The 18,739-nt window shown below is 38.4% G+C and overlaps 1 protein-coding gene across 2 annotated transcripts; it reads right to left on the bottom strand.

The window, feature by feature from the left end:
- Positions 1–2: 2 nt before the first annotated feature.
- On the bottom strand, positions 3–18,507 carry zyg11 (zyg-11 family member, cell cycle regulator). 2 transcript variants are annotated; one of them, XM_077220475.1, is made up of 16 exons: positions 18,109–18,507; positions 16,770–16,935; positions 15,112–15,626; positions 12,065–12,310; positions 11,847–11,987; positions 11,582–11,758; positions 9,297–9,361; positions 8,230–8,329; positions 6,845–6,895; positions 6,593–6,754; positions 6,442–6,489; positions 4,016–4,213; positions 3,873–3,925; positions 2,480–2,577; positions 2,209–2,388; positions 3–1,733 (listed from the first exon to the last, which is right to left on the bottom strand). In XM_077220475.1, the coding sequence occupies exons 1-16, from the start codon at positions 18,130–18,132 to the stop codon at positions 1,717–1,719; spliced, it is 2,241 nt and encodes a 746-aa protein (XP_077076590.1). In that variant the 5' UTR covers positions 18,133–18,507; the 3' UTR covers positions 3–1,716. The 2 variants fall into 2 exon arrangements, with proteins under 2 accessions (XP_077076590.1, XP_077076589.1); XM_077220474.1 differs by having other exon boundaries at positions 2,209–2,391; positions 18,109–18,483.
- Between the last annotated feature and the right edge of the window lie 232 nt (positions 18,508–18,739).

Below are 18,739 nucleotides of genomic sequence, written 5' to 3'. Positions count from 1 at the left end.
CAGGGGTTTTACATTCTTTATTCCCCAAACACAATTTTGCATAAACAGGAATCCGAGCAGCAGTATGACACTGTAGCTTCCTCTGGTTTTGCTGCTCAATCCACACTCTGCGTGAGGAAGATAACTGTAGTACAGCACAGAACCTAAATCCACATACATGATGAGATTCTCCACACTCGGTCTGAAGAGTTCAGTGAACCCAGAGGTCATTTGGTCCATTTACACAGCGGTAGATTCAATTTAACCTCAATAATTGTTAGCGCCGAATCTTTATCCAAAAACAGGCAGTGTTGTGATGAATTTCAGTTGTATAAACCTGGCCAAAGTTGCCAAACACTCAACAAAATTAGAATTACAGTCCAAATTATAACAAGGACTTATATTGCATGCTATTTGCAAGAACATCTGCATGACTCAACAAGATTTTCTGGAACAAAGCATATTTGTTGGAGCATCTCATCATTATTCATGGCCCAGTTACGAATAGAAAACCAAATCCATGCTGCAAAAACAAGGATACACATCCAGGGAAATGAAACATTTATATACAAAAAAAGCTTCTTTAGTTCATTGGAACAAAACGGTGTATCGTTTTTAAATGCAATTTCAAACAGGAAAAGTTGAACCTGCAGTTTAAAAGCTTAATCTGTGTTAAATTAAATCAAACTTAAGTTTATATATATATGTTTAGTAAGAAGGCAAATCCAATGACTTTTGGCAAATCACCAGTGCTCCAAAGTTGCCATGATCAGAACAAATATTAGCTAAGGTCTTCCTCTTGCCTTTTTTTTTAAACAAGGTGCCATTTATCTGTGTTTTTTTTACCCGTTTTTTTTTTATATGTCTGCCGTCACAGTCCGTTACTTGATTTCTCCAAATGGTTTACAAGGCAGCAATCCATTTATTGACAAGTTCCTGCTTTGCCTCAACAGATCCATGGCAATAAAGATGCATTTTATTCATCTCCGCCCGTTCCGTTGATCATTTCGGCTCCTGAAGAGCTCTGGGTTGTTGAGGAATCTTCAGCTTAGGTGTTCAGTCCATTTTGTACCATTTTTAAAACAAACTCGAATCTAAATCGTAATACTTTGCGTGCAATATGACAAAAGAACCATACTAAACATTGCAATCTGCCACAGTTGATATACTGTGTATAAAAATAGATTTCATCCCTAAAGCTCTCATGCACTGACAAGCGTTATCTTACAGATCACACACGGAATTTTACCAAACAGTTCAAACTTATTAAATATGTTCATGTATATCCACGTAACCCAACTGTATCCGAGTATATTGCATTTTATGCCGAATAGGACAGAAATCTGTCACATAAATGAAATGATTTCATTTATGAGTTTCATCCGAATTTGCATAAGTAGCTTTCTGATGCACATGCTCTTAGTACACGTGGACGTGCACGCACACACACACACAGATATATAAACGCTCACATCCATAATCATGTTTAACAAACACACACTCTCTGAGCTGCTGCCTGTCTAAATAAACATCATCAGATCACAGAGACTCATTTCAAATAAATAACGGATTCGGTCATGTGCAAACATATGTAAAGTAACTTATCCACACGTTCCTCTTTGGAGAAAGAACGGCAGAGTATCGTTGTCATACGGATGGGCACGAGTGAACACATACACGTACAAAAAAAACTTTTGCAGCATCCTATCCAGAGACCACTGACCAAAAAGAACCGTGTCATGGAATGTTTTTCTCTGGAAAACAGAGAGAAATTTAGAATAAAAACTTATGCCAGATATAAAAATGAACACTCAAGCTTTCAAAAAGAACTTTTGAAAGTTACCCCCAATAATGAAAATACTGTCATCATCTACTTGCCCTCATGTCATCCCAAACCTATAAGACTTTTGCTGAAGATATTTTTGATGAAATTTGAGAGATTTTGGTCACACACCGATCGCTTTATATGATGAACAGACTTCATTTGGGCTTTTATACACATAGAAACATTGATCAGTGAATGACCAGAGTACTAAAATTTGGTAAACGGAAGCTTAAGCATGAGCCAATGATGTTTGTTTGAATTTATTAAATCATCTGCGTTTCGAAGATGAATGGAAGTCGTAATTTATTGACAGAATTTTCATTTTTGGGTGAACTATCCCTTTAAATTTAAAAGGAACAGTTCTGCGTTTCAAAAAGCACTTTTGTTTGTCTGTGGACACGTACCTGTAAGGGTGTGTATTTTTGCCGGGCCTGCGTATCCTGTGCGTGCTCTGTGGCGATGTAAACTGTCTAGGATGCTTTCAGCCAATAGCAGCACATCGCCGTGGGTTTTGGGATGTGACATCACAGCCTCTAGCTGCCGCAGTCCTCCCTCCTCCAGTAACATGCTGCAGTACCGCCCCGCTGCTTCCCCCACGGCAGAATGGGAAATTAAAATGAACAACACAAAATGTCTCTGGGCTCAGAAGCGTTGGGTCTAGGGTGCTGATCTCACCATTTTTGCTGCAGACGTGCTGCATGGCCCATGCGGCCCACAGCTGAACTCCTGGGGTCTGGAAGCACTCCAGCAAAGGGAAGAAAGGGTTGAACGATCTGAAAAAGACACACCAGACACGTCATCTCATTTTAATACTAGAAATCAATCTTTATAGTGCATAAATGGCACTAGGTAAAGATCCCAGACTTGACACCAGTATTGTTATTGTTAACTAAATCTATTGAAAGTCGTTTTCATTAATTAAAGCTGAAATAAAATATAGAATATTAGATAAAAAAAAGTTTAGTTGCCAATTTTCCTTTAAGTTGAATGGAAATAATGTAAAAAAAACAATAAATTAAAGCTACTAAATAAAAAAATAGAACCGACCCCCCCCAAAAAATACAAATACAAATGAAACCTAAACTTATACGAATATAATTAAAAATATGAATAAATAATATAATAGTTAATTACTTTTAGAATAAATAAATATAAGTAATCATAAAATAAACTGAAAGAAAAGCCCTCCTGTATAATGCAGTTTGACCTCTTGTAGTTAGTTGAAAATAAACATGATCTGAAGGTTGCCTATTCACTATTTTTCCTTGAAAAAAAAATAGAAAAAAATATTAATAAAATATTTAAACAATAAAAGATATGAATTCATAATAATAATAATATAATATTTTTATTTAAACATTTTTATATCAATTTTGAGCCCAAACCAGATTATATTTGATTATAAGAACCCGAAATTCTTACATTTTTTCTGCATTGTGTTTTGAGTTAATGCAGTTTAGTTATCAAAATAAGTGGAAATCAAAAGTACATAAAACTATTTTTATATGCATTTTCTATTTAATAAAATAAAATGTGAACAATCTTTAATTTGTCAAAGTGCTGTACAACAGGTTTACCTTTTCAATTAAAACATGGAAAAAACAAATAATATTCCTTAAAAAAAGTGTTTAACTCTTTCCCTGCCAGCCTTTTTTAATTAATTTTTTTAAGTTGCCAGCCATCAGCATTTTTGATCATTTTTAATTTTTGTTGTATGAATATCTGAACATGCAATGTATCAAAAGAAAGCTGGAAAATTCTGTCCACGGTGGTGAAGTGTTCTCATAAATGACAGAAAATTGCGTCAATGGCGGGGAAAGGAAGTTAATAAACTGTAATATTATTATTTCTTTGAGAAATACATTGCACTGTACAATAGTGATATACTTCTTAAATAATTTCTTCAAGTTAAACTGCGTTTTCCACATAACATGTTCATAGGTATACATAAAAACATCAGAGAGTTTGTCAGGTCTGGTCTTGGGTTTCAGTAGCAGAGCTCAGGTACTTGATACTGTCCATGGTTCACATACAGTAAAGAATATTTTATTGTGGTGTTATTTCTCACCTGTACGCTACCATCTCACATTCCGGCGTTGGCCACTTCAGAATCGCTGAATGCTGCGAGAGACACATGATTATTAAGCCATTTACTCAGACCTCTGATGTAATACCCAAGCAATTTTGACTTCTACTTGCACAAGCACGCACCAGTTGCTCCAGCAGTGAGTTCCTGAGTGACATGTCGAGGGTCCACACCTTCTCGCCCCGTGAGGTGAGGTGGGCCAAGATGCCAGCAGCGAAATAACTGACCTCCACCTCTGGACTGTGCAGCAGAGAGCAGATATGATCCAGAAAACTTTGAACCATCAGCTCACCGTGCAACTCCCCCACTTCAGCGATATTATTCTGAATTCACAAGCACACAAAACATTCAGAACTATACAAGATAGACAAAGTACAATAGCACAGGGGAACTCGGATACAAAAATACCACTGAATTCAAAATGAAATGGCCTCATTATACTTTCTAACTAAGGGACACTATTAGCATAATCCCTCAGCAGTGCTTCCTCTGACACGAGAAGACATTTTATCAGTGCTGCCCACAGCTCCAGAATCACTCGCCTCAATTCAAATTCTCCACAGCACTGGAATATGCATTTCCCTCTTTAGAATTATTTAAGGAAAAAAAAGAAAAAAATCTTATTTTGGATATTGTGGCGAGGGACGGCCGAGGGACGTGAGAGAATGGCGCGAGGCCGGTGGTGCGATTGCTAATGAGCAACACCTGTGAAGCACACTGGTCTCGCATCTCTCACGGAGCAGCAGAAGCATAAAGGGGGAGCGACAACGTTGATGATCGAGAGAGGAACAGGCCTGTGTTTTAGTTGTGTTTTGTTTTTGTATTTTATTTTAGCCAGCAGTCGTCCACGAGGGGCTGCTGGCAGTTATATTTATTTTCGGTAGCCAGCAGTCGTCCGCGAGGGGCTGCTGGCGGTATTTTGGTTTGTTTGTTTTATTTTAAATAAAGTTTATTTTGATTGTTCGCCGGTTCCCGCCTCCTTCTTCCCTGAACATTGCTACACTGGTGCCGAAACCCGGGAAGAGGGAGGAACGCGCTGTCAGAGAGTCCTCGCCGCTGTGGGGAATCCGCGGTGCCATCGAGCATGGTGCGTGAGTCGCCGCCGCTCGCCGTGGGCCGGAGCCTGCTGCCATCCGCCGAACGAGGGGAGGAGCAGGGAGCGGGGGACTCATGGCCATGGACGCTCGAGGCGGTGCGCTGGAGTGAGTTGCCGGGGGGACAGTCGAGCTCGTTGCTGGCCGCCTGGGTATTGGAGGGGCGGCTGCCATCCGGGAGGGAGACGAGGAGTCGCCGCCGCTCGCCGTGGGCCGGAGCCTGCTGCCGTCCACCAGCGAAGGGGAGGAGCAGGGAGCGGGGGACTCCTACCGTCTGCCGTCTGGGGGGGGGGGGGGGGAGTAGGCACAGGCTCGTGGGTGCCCCCCGGCCTGTGAGGGGCGATGGACGGCCGAGGGACGTGAGAGAACGCCGCGAGGCCGGTGGTGCGATTGCTAATGAGGAACACCTGTGAAGCACACCGGTCTCGCATCTCTCATGGAGGAGCGGAACCATAAAAGGGGAGCGATGACGTTGATGATCTAGAGAGGAACAGGCCTGTATTTTAGTTGTGTTTTGTTTTTGTATTTTATTTTAGCCAGCAGTCGTCCGCGAGGAGCTGCTGGCAGTTATATTTATTTTCGGTAGCCAGCAGTCGTCCGCGAGGGGCTGCTGGCGGTATTTTGGTTTGTCTGTTTTATTTTAAATAAGGTTTATTTTGATTGTTCGCCGGTTCCCGCCTCCTTCTTCCCTGAACATTGCTACAGATATGTTTTATATGCTACTTAAAATATAGACAAACAGACTATGTTCAAAAGTTAGATTTTAAATGTTTATTTATTTTTCAAAAAAAATGTAGGGATACACCGATATGAACATTTTGGCCGATGCCAATAATTATTTATATTTAACAGATAGCCGATTTGGTGGCCGATATATCGTGCATCCCTAGCTTTTTTTTTTTCGAGTAGTCTCTTATGCTCAACAAGACTGCATATATAAGACCATTAATATTGTGAAATTAATCATTTAATGTTTTATTTGAATATATTTAAAATGTAATTTATTCCTGTGATCAAACCTGAATTTTCAGCATCATTACTCCAGACTTCAGAGTTCCTTCAGAAATCATTCTAATATGATGATTTCGTATTATTTTCAATCTTGAAAACTGTTGTGCAACCTAATATTTTGTGGAAACAGTGATACATTTTTTCAGGATTCTTTAAATAGAAATGTCAAAAGAACAGCTTATTTTGAAATTGATAATCCGATCTATAATAAAAGTTTGTAAATATGCATACACACACACACAAACACAGATTAATCGATTTGACAGCACTATTTGAAATGTAGATGTACCATAAATTTGTACCAATGATTTTACTGTCAATTTCAATCAATTTAATGCCTCTTTACTAAAAAGAAAAAAAGAAGATTTTCTTAAAAGAAACATCTTACTGACCCCAAACAGTCGTATATGTGTAAACAATTTACAACTTAATACATTGTTTCTTACCAGTAAACCCAACACCTTCTGTTGAATGGATGACTCTGATGGAAAGGACTGAAAAAAACAGACATTTTGAAAATTAGAACTTCCGATCACGTTAACAAATTACAGTTACGTTCTTCCAAAAACTGTATAAAAAGGTTTGAAAAGAGTTTACCTCGAGTACTTTGATGAAGAGCTCTAGTCCCTGGTTCTCTATGAAGTGTCTGCAGGTGGTGGGAGATTCATCCGTGAGGTTCCACAGAGCGCTCAGTGTGAACTTCAACGTGGCGTCAACGGTACCCTGACACGTCTTCTGCCGCACAATGTGCAGGAGTTGCTATGATGTGAAGAGTGTGTGAGAGATAAGTATACACTGTACAGGTGTTACAAGTGCTAACTGGGGGGGGGGGGGACAAATCTCCCATACCTTCACGATAAAAAGCTCGGCTCCCAATTGTGCAGTTTGCTCAGTGGACAGCTATTTAAGAAACACACAAACAAAGAGTAAAGTTAAGGAAGACATTCAAACGAAATCCTTCATTTCCAATAGAGAGTAGTACAGGAGCTGCGTGGAGTGCCGATCATATACATATGCCGATCAAGAGGAATTTTCAAATCATTTGAACTGGTTGCATAGAAATATTTGAACTATTGCAGCTAGACTGACAGACCATGAGAAGAGTTACCAATATTTCTTCCACTAAAATGTTATTCTTTAAAGGGTTAGCTCACCCAAAAATAAAATAAATAAAAGACTAAATTCAATCGGTTCATCATTTAAAGCGATTTTTTTCTCTTCAGAAAATGCGGACTATTCATATGGATTAGTTTTACGATCTCTTTATGAACTTTTTGAAGTGTCAAAGTGGTAGCTGTCAATGGAGGGACAGAAAGCACTCAGATTTTGTCAAAAATATCTTCATTTGTGTTCCGAAGATGAACAAAAGTCTTACGGGTTTGGAACGACATGAGGATGAGTAACCTATGATGGTTGGGCAGTTATGAATAATAATGTCATGTCAGTACATAATTATTTACATTGATTAGTCCTAGAAAACCAACATTCATTATCTATTCATTTTATCATGGTGAATAAGTGGAAGGTTTCAGCTGCTTCGTGACCAGTTTGAAGGGTCTGTGCAACAAAATACGAGATAGTGGAAAGGCCAGTAAATCAGCATTTCTAACCATACACAAACGAGCAATCAAAATCAAAATGTCTGGTTGCTCGTTTTATTTCTGATCCATTTCACAGGGTAAAATCTTCCAAAATCCCTCTCCACGTAATGTATATTAAACATCGGATACATGTTTGTACGTTCTAATTGCATGTGATTGTGTTGTGTCACGCAGCTATTTTGTGTTCAGACAAATTGCTTGATATTTGCTACTGTACCTTTAAGACTTCTATACGTTCATGGACACTTGATTGGCTAATCTCTCTGCATGTGAAACGGGTAACAACAGTATTAAAAAAAGAAATGGATTTGTCATATGCCAAAACATTCACCATTTCGACGTCGTCATTTTCTAAAAAAAATTATAATAATTTTCGCAGCCGGTTTTTGGTTAACAAGCATTAACAAAACTTTTAATTTAAAAAAAAAAAACAAAGAAACAAAAACATTCCATGAGAGCAGCTCAGATAAACTCTTCTGACCTCCGCATTCTGACGTGACAGGCATAATCTGCACGTCTCGCGTCTATCATATCGCGTTTCACAATGCATCGCTGTGAGAGAATGTTCTGGATGTTTTCTGGGAGCCTCCCAGGTCACGTTTCACACCTCTCTACGGTTAAACCTGTTCTCACCTTGGCCGCGAGGATGGAGATAATAGCTACGGCCATCCTCTGCATGTTCTGATCCTCGTGGTTACACAGCCACTGCATCACCAGCTTGGCAGCTTCAAACCTGAAAAACAAACGTTAAAATTGACCCAGATAGACTGGTGTGATGTTTAAAATCGGTCGCCAAGACTACACACTGACAGTTTGGACACACTTGACTGAAAGTATGTATTTGGTAACCTCACCACTTTTCATTTGAAATGTTTTGCTTGAATTAATTTTAGAATCAGTCCTAAGAATGAGAAGGTGAAACTAAACTGTTGACTTATATTAAGAGAACTGTTTGATTCTACATGTATTAAATTAATCAAAAGTGCTAGTAAAAATTTTGGTCAAAGAACAAATTTAAAAAAAAAAATTCCACAAAATTATGCTATATTGATAATAATCTACATAAATAAAAGTTTCTTGAGCATCAAATCAGCATATTAGGATGATTTCTGAGGATCATGTGACACTGAAGACTGGAGTAATGATGCTGAAAATTCAGCTTTACCGTCACAGGAATAAATTACAAAATAGAAAACAATTATTTAAAATTGTAGTACATTTTTCACAATATTACTGTTTTTTTTCTAAGGAAAATAAATGCAGCCTTGGTGAGCAGAAGAGACTTTCAAAAACATTCCAAAATCGAACTGACCTCAAGCTACGAACAGTAATTTCAAAAAGCAACAGTCAAACCCAGCAAAATATTGAGTGACGACACCGGTCATTCAAATCAGATATTTACACTTCCTTTTGAAATTACTTCAAATTTCAAAGTGTTACCTCTCTCTCTCAGTGTTACTTCAGTGTGTGTTATATTACCACAGCAAGACAAAAACTCAAGAGAGTGATTATTATATTTTGGTGTAGAAAATGCCACAATACAACTGTAATTCATCCGTACTGTATAGTTGACCAAGCCATATTGAGATATAAATTTTGAATCAATTCTCTGAGGAACCATACGGCATTGTAAATGGTTTATGAAACGTGTGAAAGTGTATTTGAGGTGGTTTGTTGATCTCACACACACACACGTTTACCTGTTGAAGGAAACCTCCTGCAAGATTCGATCACTGCAGAGAGACAGCAGGCAGTTCTTCTGCAGCTGTACACAACCAAAAACAGAACTGCTGTTAAAGGGGAAATCATAACTGACACATGCAAATCCCTCTCTTTGTCTTTTCCTCATTCTCAAAAAGATATTTTGTATCATCATGGGGAACTGAAAGATCAAGTAAAAATCAAATTGATGTTCTCAGTTCTTGTCTTGTTGAAAAGATACTTCCTGTAGAAGTGTTGACAATCATGCAAGTGACTACATTATACATTCATCATATCATTCAACATATCATTCAATCGAATTAATACCACTGTACCAGTGGATGGGCCAGACAATAAATATTGAATAAGGGCCAGACAATAAATATTGAATAATCAAAATATATTGCTAATGATTTTGATATTCACAGTGTAATTTTATATCACAAGCAGTGTTATTTTAATGCACTTTTAAAGTATCCATTTAATTTTTCTGAAGACCGTCATTAGATGGATTTATACTTCATTAGTAAAAACAGTATTTGAGTCAATGTTATTTTAGTATTATTTATATACTATTAAGTAATATTTTGAATAAAAAAAAAAAAAAATGAGAACTGAAAATCTAAAGATGAAAGCTTAAAGGACAAGTTCGGTATTTTACACTTAAAGCCCTGTTATAAGATCGTTTCTGATGAAATAGAACGGTTAAGATTGAAATTTGGACAAATGCTGCTGTCCCGAGAATTTTCAGTTTCTGTGTTAGCACCCTCCCATCTCAACAATGGTTTCATAGGGGCACTGGAACAATCATTCATAAAACGCAATAAACTTTAGTTTACAAAGACGTGAAACTCAGAGTGGTCTGGGGTGTTCACTGATATGCTCACACAATAATCGCTGCAAAAGATGCTTTCCAACAGGTGTTTTACCATTCGTTGTAAAACTGTGGACCTATTTTTCCAAACGTCTCACAACCGGACATTCTTCCGTTGAGAGCTTGAATAATAGACACTCCAGCCCAGTTGGTGGCGATAACGCAGCTTTGCCAATGTTTGGATAGCGTAGCCTACGATACCGCGACTGGAAGACTACAGTGAGAATACAAACAAACCCATTTCCATTTCCGTCGGCGGAGTAATACCGTACCTCACAGAACATCCAATACAAGTCAATGGAGTTGGACAAAAACTATGATAAAACCTGTTGGAAAGCATCTTTTGCAGCGATTTTTGTGTGAGCATATCAGTGAACACCCCAGCCCACTTGGTGAGTTTCACGTCTTTGTAAACTAAAGTTTAATACGTTTTATGAATGATATTGTTCCAGTGCCCCTATGAAACCATTGTGGAGGTGGTGGTGGTGCTAACACAAAAACTGAATATTCTCGGGACAGCAGCATGTGTCCAAATTTCAATCTTAACCGTTCTATTTCATCAGAAACGATCTTAAAACTGGGCTTTAAGTGTAAAACACCAAACTTGTCCTTTAAGTAATTTTGTTGTAATTGTTTTTTTTAAAGAACTCTTTATAGCTTTAAATTATTTTAGTAATTTTATTACATTTCTGATTTTCAATTATTTTTAGTTTAAGTTTTTCATCAATATTTATATATTTTTATGTCAGCTTTATTTCAGTTAACCAAAAGGATGTTTAATAGTTTTAGTTAAACAAAACTGGTATACGTTGGACCGTTCAAACTATACTTTCAATGAACCAATTTAAAACATTTTTTTTTAAACAAAAATATAAATATAGCTATACAAGGTCTCATTTGTTAACAATAGTTAATGCAATAACTAACAGAAACTCTTACAGGATTTAACAACCCTTGATACTGTTAGTAAATGAAAAGGTTCATTATCATGCTAAACACTCCATTAACTAATTTTAACAGATTCAACTTTTGATCGTAAAAATGTATTAATAAATGATTAGATTAACTAATATTAGTAAATGCTGTAGAAGTATTGTAACTCTACCATTAAACATTTTGAATGTACTTAAATCCCAATTTCAACGGTCAAAATAAAATTCTCTTTTGTAATGCACAAGTTTATCTCTCCCTAATTGTTCAAAGTATGTGTATGTACTGTTCTGAAAAAACAACAACAACAACAACAACAACAAAAAAACAACAGCAAATGGACAGATACTATTACTACTTTAATTCAGTACTTCTGTCTTGCTGACTGAAAATAAAGAAATTCTCTGACAATATTGAATGTATTTAAACATGACAGACTTTTCTATACCACACTTGATGATTCAGCATTATTTTACGAACCTGTTGGTGGTTGGGGAAGGTCTTCATGGCTTCGAGTAGCAGCTGTGTGACGTTCCCCAGGAGCCGCACTGGGATTCCAAAGGCCAGTTCCTGTTTGGTGAGGTTGAACACACAGGCACTGGCTGCCAGCTGCACATTCAATGTGGCCGGATGATTCTTCATCCCCAACGCGACCAACTGCAGAAGGGCAGAGAAGAGACGTGAGGGTTGATATGGAAAAATGCAGTGAACTTGGATTCGTCTCGCGGTCTCGATGAGTGCGTACCTTCAGGATGTCAGGTCGTGGTTTCTCGATGGCATGAGTGAGGCTGAAGAGGTGGAAGAGAGCCTCTCTAACAAAGCCCTCCCTCTCACTGTACCTTCTCAACGCCTCACAGATTTGGGTCTCATTGGCTTCCCCAGTCACCTGCAGAAACAGAAAAACACTTACAACACTTATGACCCCCATTTGAAATGATCCTGCTGTGGTGTGCGAGCACCGACCTTTAAGCTCCCCTCTCCAGACAGGAAGTCAGAGAATCCAGCATCGGTGGCCAGCAGACCAACAAAGGTCATGCCCGGTCTCGCCTCCACGAAAGCCTTGACCGTTGTATCGGTCACCTGCTTGCGGCCAGACACGTCCAGAGACACCAGCTGAGGCAAGATGCCAGGAGTCTCCAGCAGCTGCCGCGCCACGTCTGATGTGAACTGCTTATCATCTGAGATATCAAGGTGCTGTAAACCCTCCAGCTGGAGAAACACAAAAATAATGTGCTTTAGCTGTACATATACAATAGGGCTGCACGCTTAATCGCACTGAAACCACACGCGATTTGGAAAAGGCTGTGATTATTTTCTGCGGAGCTTGTCAGTGCAGCGCGGCTGATCGGTAGTAAATGCTGCTCCATCTGAACACCAGAGGGCGTCTCACACACACACGCAAAATATGCCCCACCGCAGAAGTACAATAATGCACATCATTCCAGGGAATCCCTATGGGCATCAGCCAAATCGATTTAAGTGCGATTTCATGTAAATTGAGATTAATCGTGCAGCCCTAATATACAATCATATTATCACACAGAAGCAAAACAAAGGACTTCTTGGCTATAAATGAGTCAACGAATTAGCGTGATGATGATAATGTTTTTGTCTGTTCATATATTCAAAAATACATAATGTTAACTGTCTGGCCCTGTAGCAGGACACTTGGTGTCCCTATCACATATAGAGTGCTGCAGGGATGACGTCGAATCCTGGTAGACTAAGGAGCCATTTAAATGATACCGTTTTCAACTAAAAACGTTTTGGCCGTTCATTTACACAACAACGGTGTTTTGGGGGCCTGAAAACACGCACTTTGAAACCAGTTTTCAAAAGTTTAAGCTTTAAAAAAAAAAAACGATACTGTTATCGTCTCCATGTAAACTACAAAAACAAAAATTTGTGAAAAAGGTGATGTCATGCACATGCGTATTACGTGCTCAGTTTATAGGAGTGTAGTTTTTCTTTACAAAGTGACATCGCCGACTACTGGCCTGGAAGAATACAGCATTTTTAGTCTTTTTCATGGATCTGTGTGAATGGGGATCCTTTTGACAACATTGTCATCTGTACACAAAAACAAAAAAATCATCATTGTCATGCAAACATCCGAATTAGCCACTGGCTCCCTAAGGATTTTCCTGTGTTTTTATAATGTATTTTTTTCAGTTTATGAGCAAAATAAGGTCTGTGGTAAACATAACTTGACGGTACTAGGATGTTTTGTTGTACAAAGTAAACTGCTCACACTCACACCCCAAACATTCTTATTTAGTTACTTATTAGAAACGTGCGTTTTAAAACAATTACAACTTCAAAATTTGTGTTTTCGATAAGGTTGTGTGGAATTTAGTTTGTAGAGCAAAACACCAAAGTATTGTCAAGTTATGTTTACTTTATTTTACTCATTTCTATGGGTTTTGATAATGTACTTTTTCTTTAGTTCATATCTTGAAGGAACCAGTGGAGAATAAGTCTTCCAGGTTTTGATGTCATCCCTGCACCACTATTTTAGTAATCATCATAAAATAGGTATCATTTGAAAGCCTAAACACTCAATTCATCCTGTGTAAATTATTGTGAAATTGGACATTGCATTACCATGGAAACAGTACTTTAAAACATTTTAGTAGGCTAAATTTTTGTGATAAGGCTTTGATTTTCTAGCAATTTTAGAATCCCAATTATTTGGTCAAACATTTTGTACAAAATACAAAGTACAAAGTACATTTGCTTTAGAATAAACAAACTTCTACAACATTTTTACTTTCATTTTGAAAGTGCTACTTCAGCAATAATCTGCTGTTGCCTTTAAAAAGAGACCAACCTTAGTTCTGTATTGCGAAACATTCATGTCATGAATTACAACCATTTAAGTTCAGACCTCTGCTCAAAAAGGACATCTTAAATACAATTCACACCTACGATGGCTTATATATTAATACACCACTTCTATGATGAGCATGTTTTCAATTTCTGTACTACAATTCATTTTTAAAATTATCTTTTGCAGCATGACGACAAAAAAGTCTGGGTGATAAAACTGTTCTGATCTAATAATAATAATAAAGAAAAACAATAATGAAATTCTTAAAAGATGTTATTATGAGGTTTGGCATAATCTTTTTATTATTATTTCTTAAAATATTTAAACAAAACAGCTTCATTGCTTATTATATAATTAATAGAAAATTAATTGAGATGTAACTATTAGTATAGTCATTTTACAGTTGTACTATAAAATAAACATTTTATTAAATACAATTTTTAAGTAAAATAGTATTACATTTTTGTCTTATTTTGTTTAATACTTTTACCAAGTAATAATCACTATATTATTAATAATATAAATAATAAATCTGTAAACAGTCATATTGAATGGGTCAAAAAGGGTCAGTGGGAATGTGGCCTATGATAGTGGAAGGTTATTTGAGCTGTTGACTTTAAAGTTCCTGAAAGAGTTGGTTCTTGTTTGGGTAAACCCAAGTTTTTCCAAAATTCTTCAGCCCTAAAATTTTGGTTTGCACTCAGAAAAAAAAATCTTCAGAGTAAAATCTAATTTTTTCATATGAACTCTCCTACAAGACCACCTCAATCGTTCTACTATGACTTGTTATTTCCAAATTGAGCCATTCAAGACATCTGGTGAAACTTCCCCGTTGCATTTTTTCCATATTGCAATATACTGCAGAAAAAAAAAATATCGCAATGTCAGTTCTTTTTCTAATATTGTGCCGCCCTAAACCCTACAGACCTTCATCATGACTATGTGTCAAGTGTATAAGTATCTTAAAATATCAGATAATTGGACTTTATGACAAAGCAATGTTAGTTACAGTTATAAAATGTCATGTGGTGCGACTCCTCAAAGACTCCTTTACTCTTTATTTTATGGTTACACAACATTTTAGAGACATTAAAAATGACATATGACTTTGTTTCTAGAAAGCGACAAAAATGCCCTCATTGACCTCAACATTACAAATTCTAACGCATGGATATCTGACCTGACTGAGCACAGCTAGCAGCTGAGCGGTGGTCATCTCCAGCCTCTTGAGCTGGTGCATGGTGAGGTAGCGTAGCCTGCTCCTCAACCCCAGAAGTGGGGTCAGGTTCGTCACCGAGGTGTTGGAGATATCCAAACTCTCGAGGCGGGGCAGTGCGCACACATCCACCAAGCCGGAGTCGTAAAAGTCGACGTTGGACACGCTGAGTGCGCGCAAACCCTGCATGGCGCTGAAACAGCGACGGCTAGGCTCCTCAAGAGAAGACATGGTCAGGCCGTTCAGGACGAGCCGCTGCAGGCCCTCCTGCAGGGTTTTGTTGGACGAGAGACCTCGAAGGATGTCGGCAATGGTGAGGTCGGCGTTGACCCGTGATGCGTCCAGCTCCACGAGGCGGTGGGGGCAGAGGGCCCGGTGGAAGGCCTCGGCGGAGATTCGAGCGGTGCGGATGCAGGCGTGACGCAAGCGGAACTGCTGGCAGCTCCGGAAGATTCCCACCGTACTGTCGTTCAACAGGCCTGGAAGAGAATCCATTATGTTCAGTGTTTCGAATTTAAGATCCATTCATTTGATTACACTCACTATGAGGAGGCCTGTTTTAGAGATCTGTGGGACTCAATGCAACAGTGTCGGCACGGGACAAGCTGGTCTCCATTGATTCTCATAGTATAGAAAAAAAGGTCCCACTTTATATTAAGTGGCTGTAAGTACTATTGAAAACTAAGTACAATGTACTTTTTGTGTTCATGTTGTATTGTAAAACACTTTTGCTGCTATTGAGATGGGATACGGGTAAGGTTAAAGACAGATGTGTGTGGTATGGGTAGGTTTAAAGGTGGGTTAAGGTGTAAAGGGAAGGGTCAACTGTGTAATTACATACATTAACTAGAATGTTCAATTCCTGAAGAAAATGTGAAGTGGTGCTTGCAGTGGCAAAACTCGCCACTCGGTTGCTAGGGTGTGGTACATGATTGCATATGAGCCAACAAACATGTCTGTACAATGTTCTGGTGCTGAGATATGGCTTATTCACGTGTTCAGGTGGATGCTAGGTGGTTGCTAGCTAGTGTGTTCTGGGTGGTTGCTATGGTGTTGCTAGGCGGTTGCTAGGGTATTCTGGATGGTTGCTAGGGTATTGCTAGGGTGTTCTGGGTGGTTCCTATGGTGTTGCTAGGCGGTTGCTAGGGTATTCTGGGTTGTTGCTAGGCGGTTGCTAGGGTGTTCTAGGTGGTTAATAAGGCATTGCTAGGGTGTTCTGGGTGGTTTCTAGGCGGTTGCTAGTAATTACATGCAGGTATTTTTTTTAAATATAAGTACAATGTAAAAACATGTATGTACACAATAAGTCCATTGTATCAAATTATTTATTTCAATGTAAGTACAAAGTACTTAAAGCCACTTAATATAAAGTGAGACCGAAAAGAATACTATAGAAGTCAATGGGGTCCATCAACTTTTGGTTATCCACATTCTTCAAAATACCTTTTTTGTGTTCAGCAGAAGAAACAAACTCATACAGGTTTAAAACAACTTTTCTTTTTTTGGGTGAACTATCCTTTTAAAATACTACATGAAACAATAATTATGCATTTTGTGTTCTACAGGAATGTCATTTTTAATTAGTCAAACATTCCTCGACACAGACGATGGCTCGTACTCACCCTCAGTGGCCATCTTGCAGAGCAGTTGGTCGGCCAGCTCCTGCGGGAAGACCAGCGGCTCACGGAAGGAGAGAGAGCCGTCATCACGCATCTCACAGAAGAGCTCCAGCCTGGAGCTCACCAGAGACATGCACAGATCGGTCAGAGACGGCGGGGACGCCTCGTCCTACAACAACAAAATGACTCAGAGCTCAACATCAAATCAGAGACATATCTCTTACAACTTTCTTTTCTATGGTACTGGATGTACTGGCGATGAAATAAACCCTTGATGTGTCAGATTGAAAACAAGCAACAAGGGAATGCGGGCGTTTTTACTTTCAGTGGTGGTGGATAGACAAACTCTTTACTTCTGCATAATTGAACTTGTCCATTGATTTTTAAACTGGAGACAGGGAGTGCTAGAGAAAATAAAAAGTGTAAAAATAAATAACTATTTAAAAAGATTAAGATTATCTTAAAGCCTAAATTCAATCTGTTCATCATATATAATGATCGTGTCTCTTCAGAAAATTTGGACTAAACCGCTCAATTCATATGGATTCGTTTTACGATCTGTTTATGAACTTTCTGAAGTGTCACTCTGACAGTTGAGTAGCCTAGCTGTCATGGAGGGACAGAAAGCTCTCAGATTTCATCAAAAATATCTTCATTTGTGTTCCGAAGATGAACGAAAGTCCTACGGGTTTGGAACAACATAACACTTCTATAGTGAGTAGAAAATAAAACGTAGTGTAACTTAAAAGATACTAGGCTAATTAGTTTCAAAATATTATTTTAAATTGGTACACTATATAAGATTACATGAAGTTTAGTCAGTATAAATTAGGTTTTAGTACACGAAAATATTTAGATGCCTTTTAAATTTTAGGACAGACATCCCTTGCATGAGGAAGGTCATATTTGGTGATCTGTGGCATCAAAAAATCGAAAAGCCCATCTAGTCTCCAAATGGACACCTAGTACACTATATAGGAAGAATGCCCTTGATAGTGTTAGTGTTTTTCTCAATGGTTATAGATCATGGATCACCACCTCTTGTAGGGGTTTAAACCTATATATTTTTGGCACCTACAATTTGATCAGCCCACTAAAGAACTAAGAAAACATTAACCTCAATGTAACTTATATGCATGTCTTTGACAGTCAATCATCCCTATTACAACACTATTTATGACCATAAATGATCAACTACAAACATCAAAGTTGAAAAACAGCATGACCTACAGTACTTTAGGATGATTAACATAAGGCAGATAATATGATTCATGTGAATCATCTAACGTTAGTGAACTGCACACGCTTGCTACATACACATGTGTGACATGTAAAGTCTTACCACGGTGTCCAAAATATGGATCATGACGGCCTCAAATGCCAGAAACAGCCTCTTGTGCGGATAATGGCAGGTGGGTTGAGGTGTAGATCAAACACAATCCGATTTAAATGCTCTTTAGCTTCTTAGCCTGCTAGCCTCCAAACATCTGTCTTCAAACATTTGCTGATCCTATTTGTTGGTATTTAAAAGTGCACAGGCCGCTATAAATCCACTGTAGCAAGTGTTGCTCGTTCGCATTGCTCTCTAGGAAACGGATGTGTTCTGATGGACAGCCTCGATCATTACGTGCTGTCAGGCATATTTTGACGGGTTTTTATATGGGGAGGAAACGGCAGCGACGTCTTGCGTCTTGACCATAGACAGGTCTTGACAAGTAAACAAGCTCGTCACACGGGAAACGGATCTGCGTCAGAGGGGGCGGGGCCTACGGGTGATCAACTTTAAATGTGTATTTGCCTTTTTTTACAGTCTATGGTATTTGCATTAGTTCAACAATATAGGAACGACTAGAGTAAATAGTCTACATGTCCACAACGAAAATGTTTGTAGGCTCATAACAATGAAAAACTTATAAATAAGCATTCTTTTCTAGAAATACATTCTTTTCCAGAAATACCTTTATAATGCAATT

Source organism: Siphateles boraxobius, unplaced genomic scaffold (genome assembly GCF_051911475.1).
Source record: "Siphateles boraxobius isolate OS27281-9 unplaced genomic scaffold, OSU_SipBor_1 8, whole genome shotgun sequence".
In the NCBI taxonomy this organism is placed as follows: Eukaryota; Metazoa; Chordata; class Actinopteri; order Cypriniformes; family Leuciscidae; genus Siphateles; species Siphateles boraxobius.
Note: the sequence above shows the minus strand (reverse complement) of the source record. Positions and strands in the feature narration are given on the sequence as shown.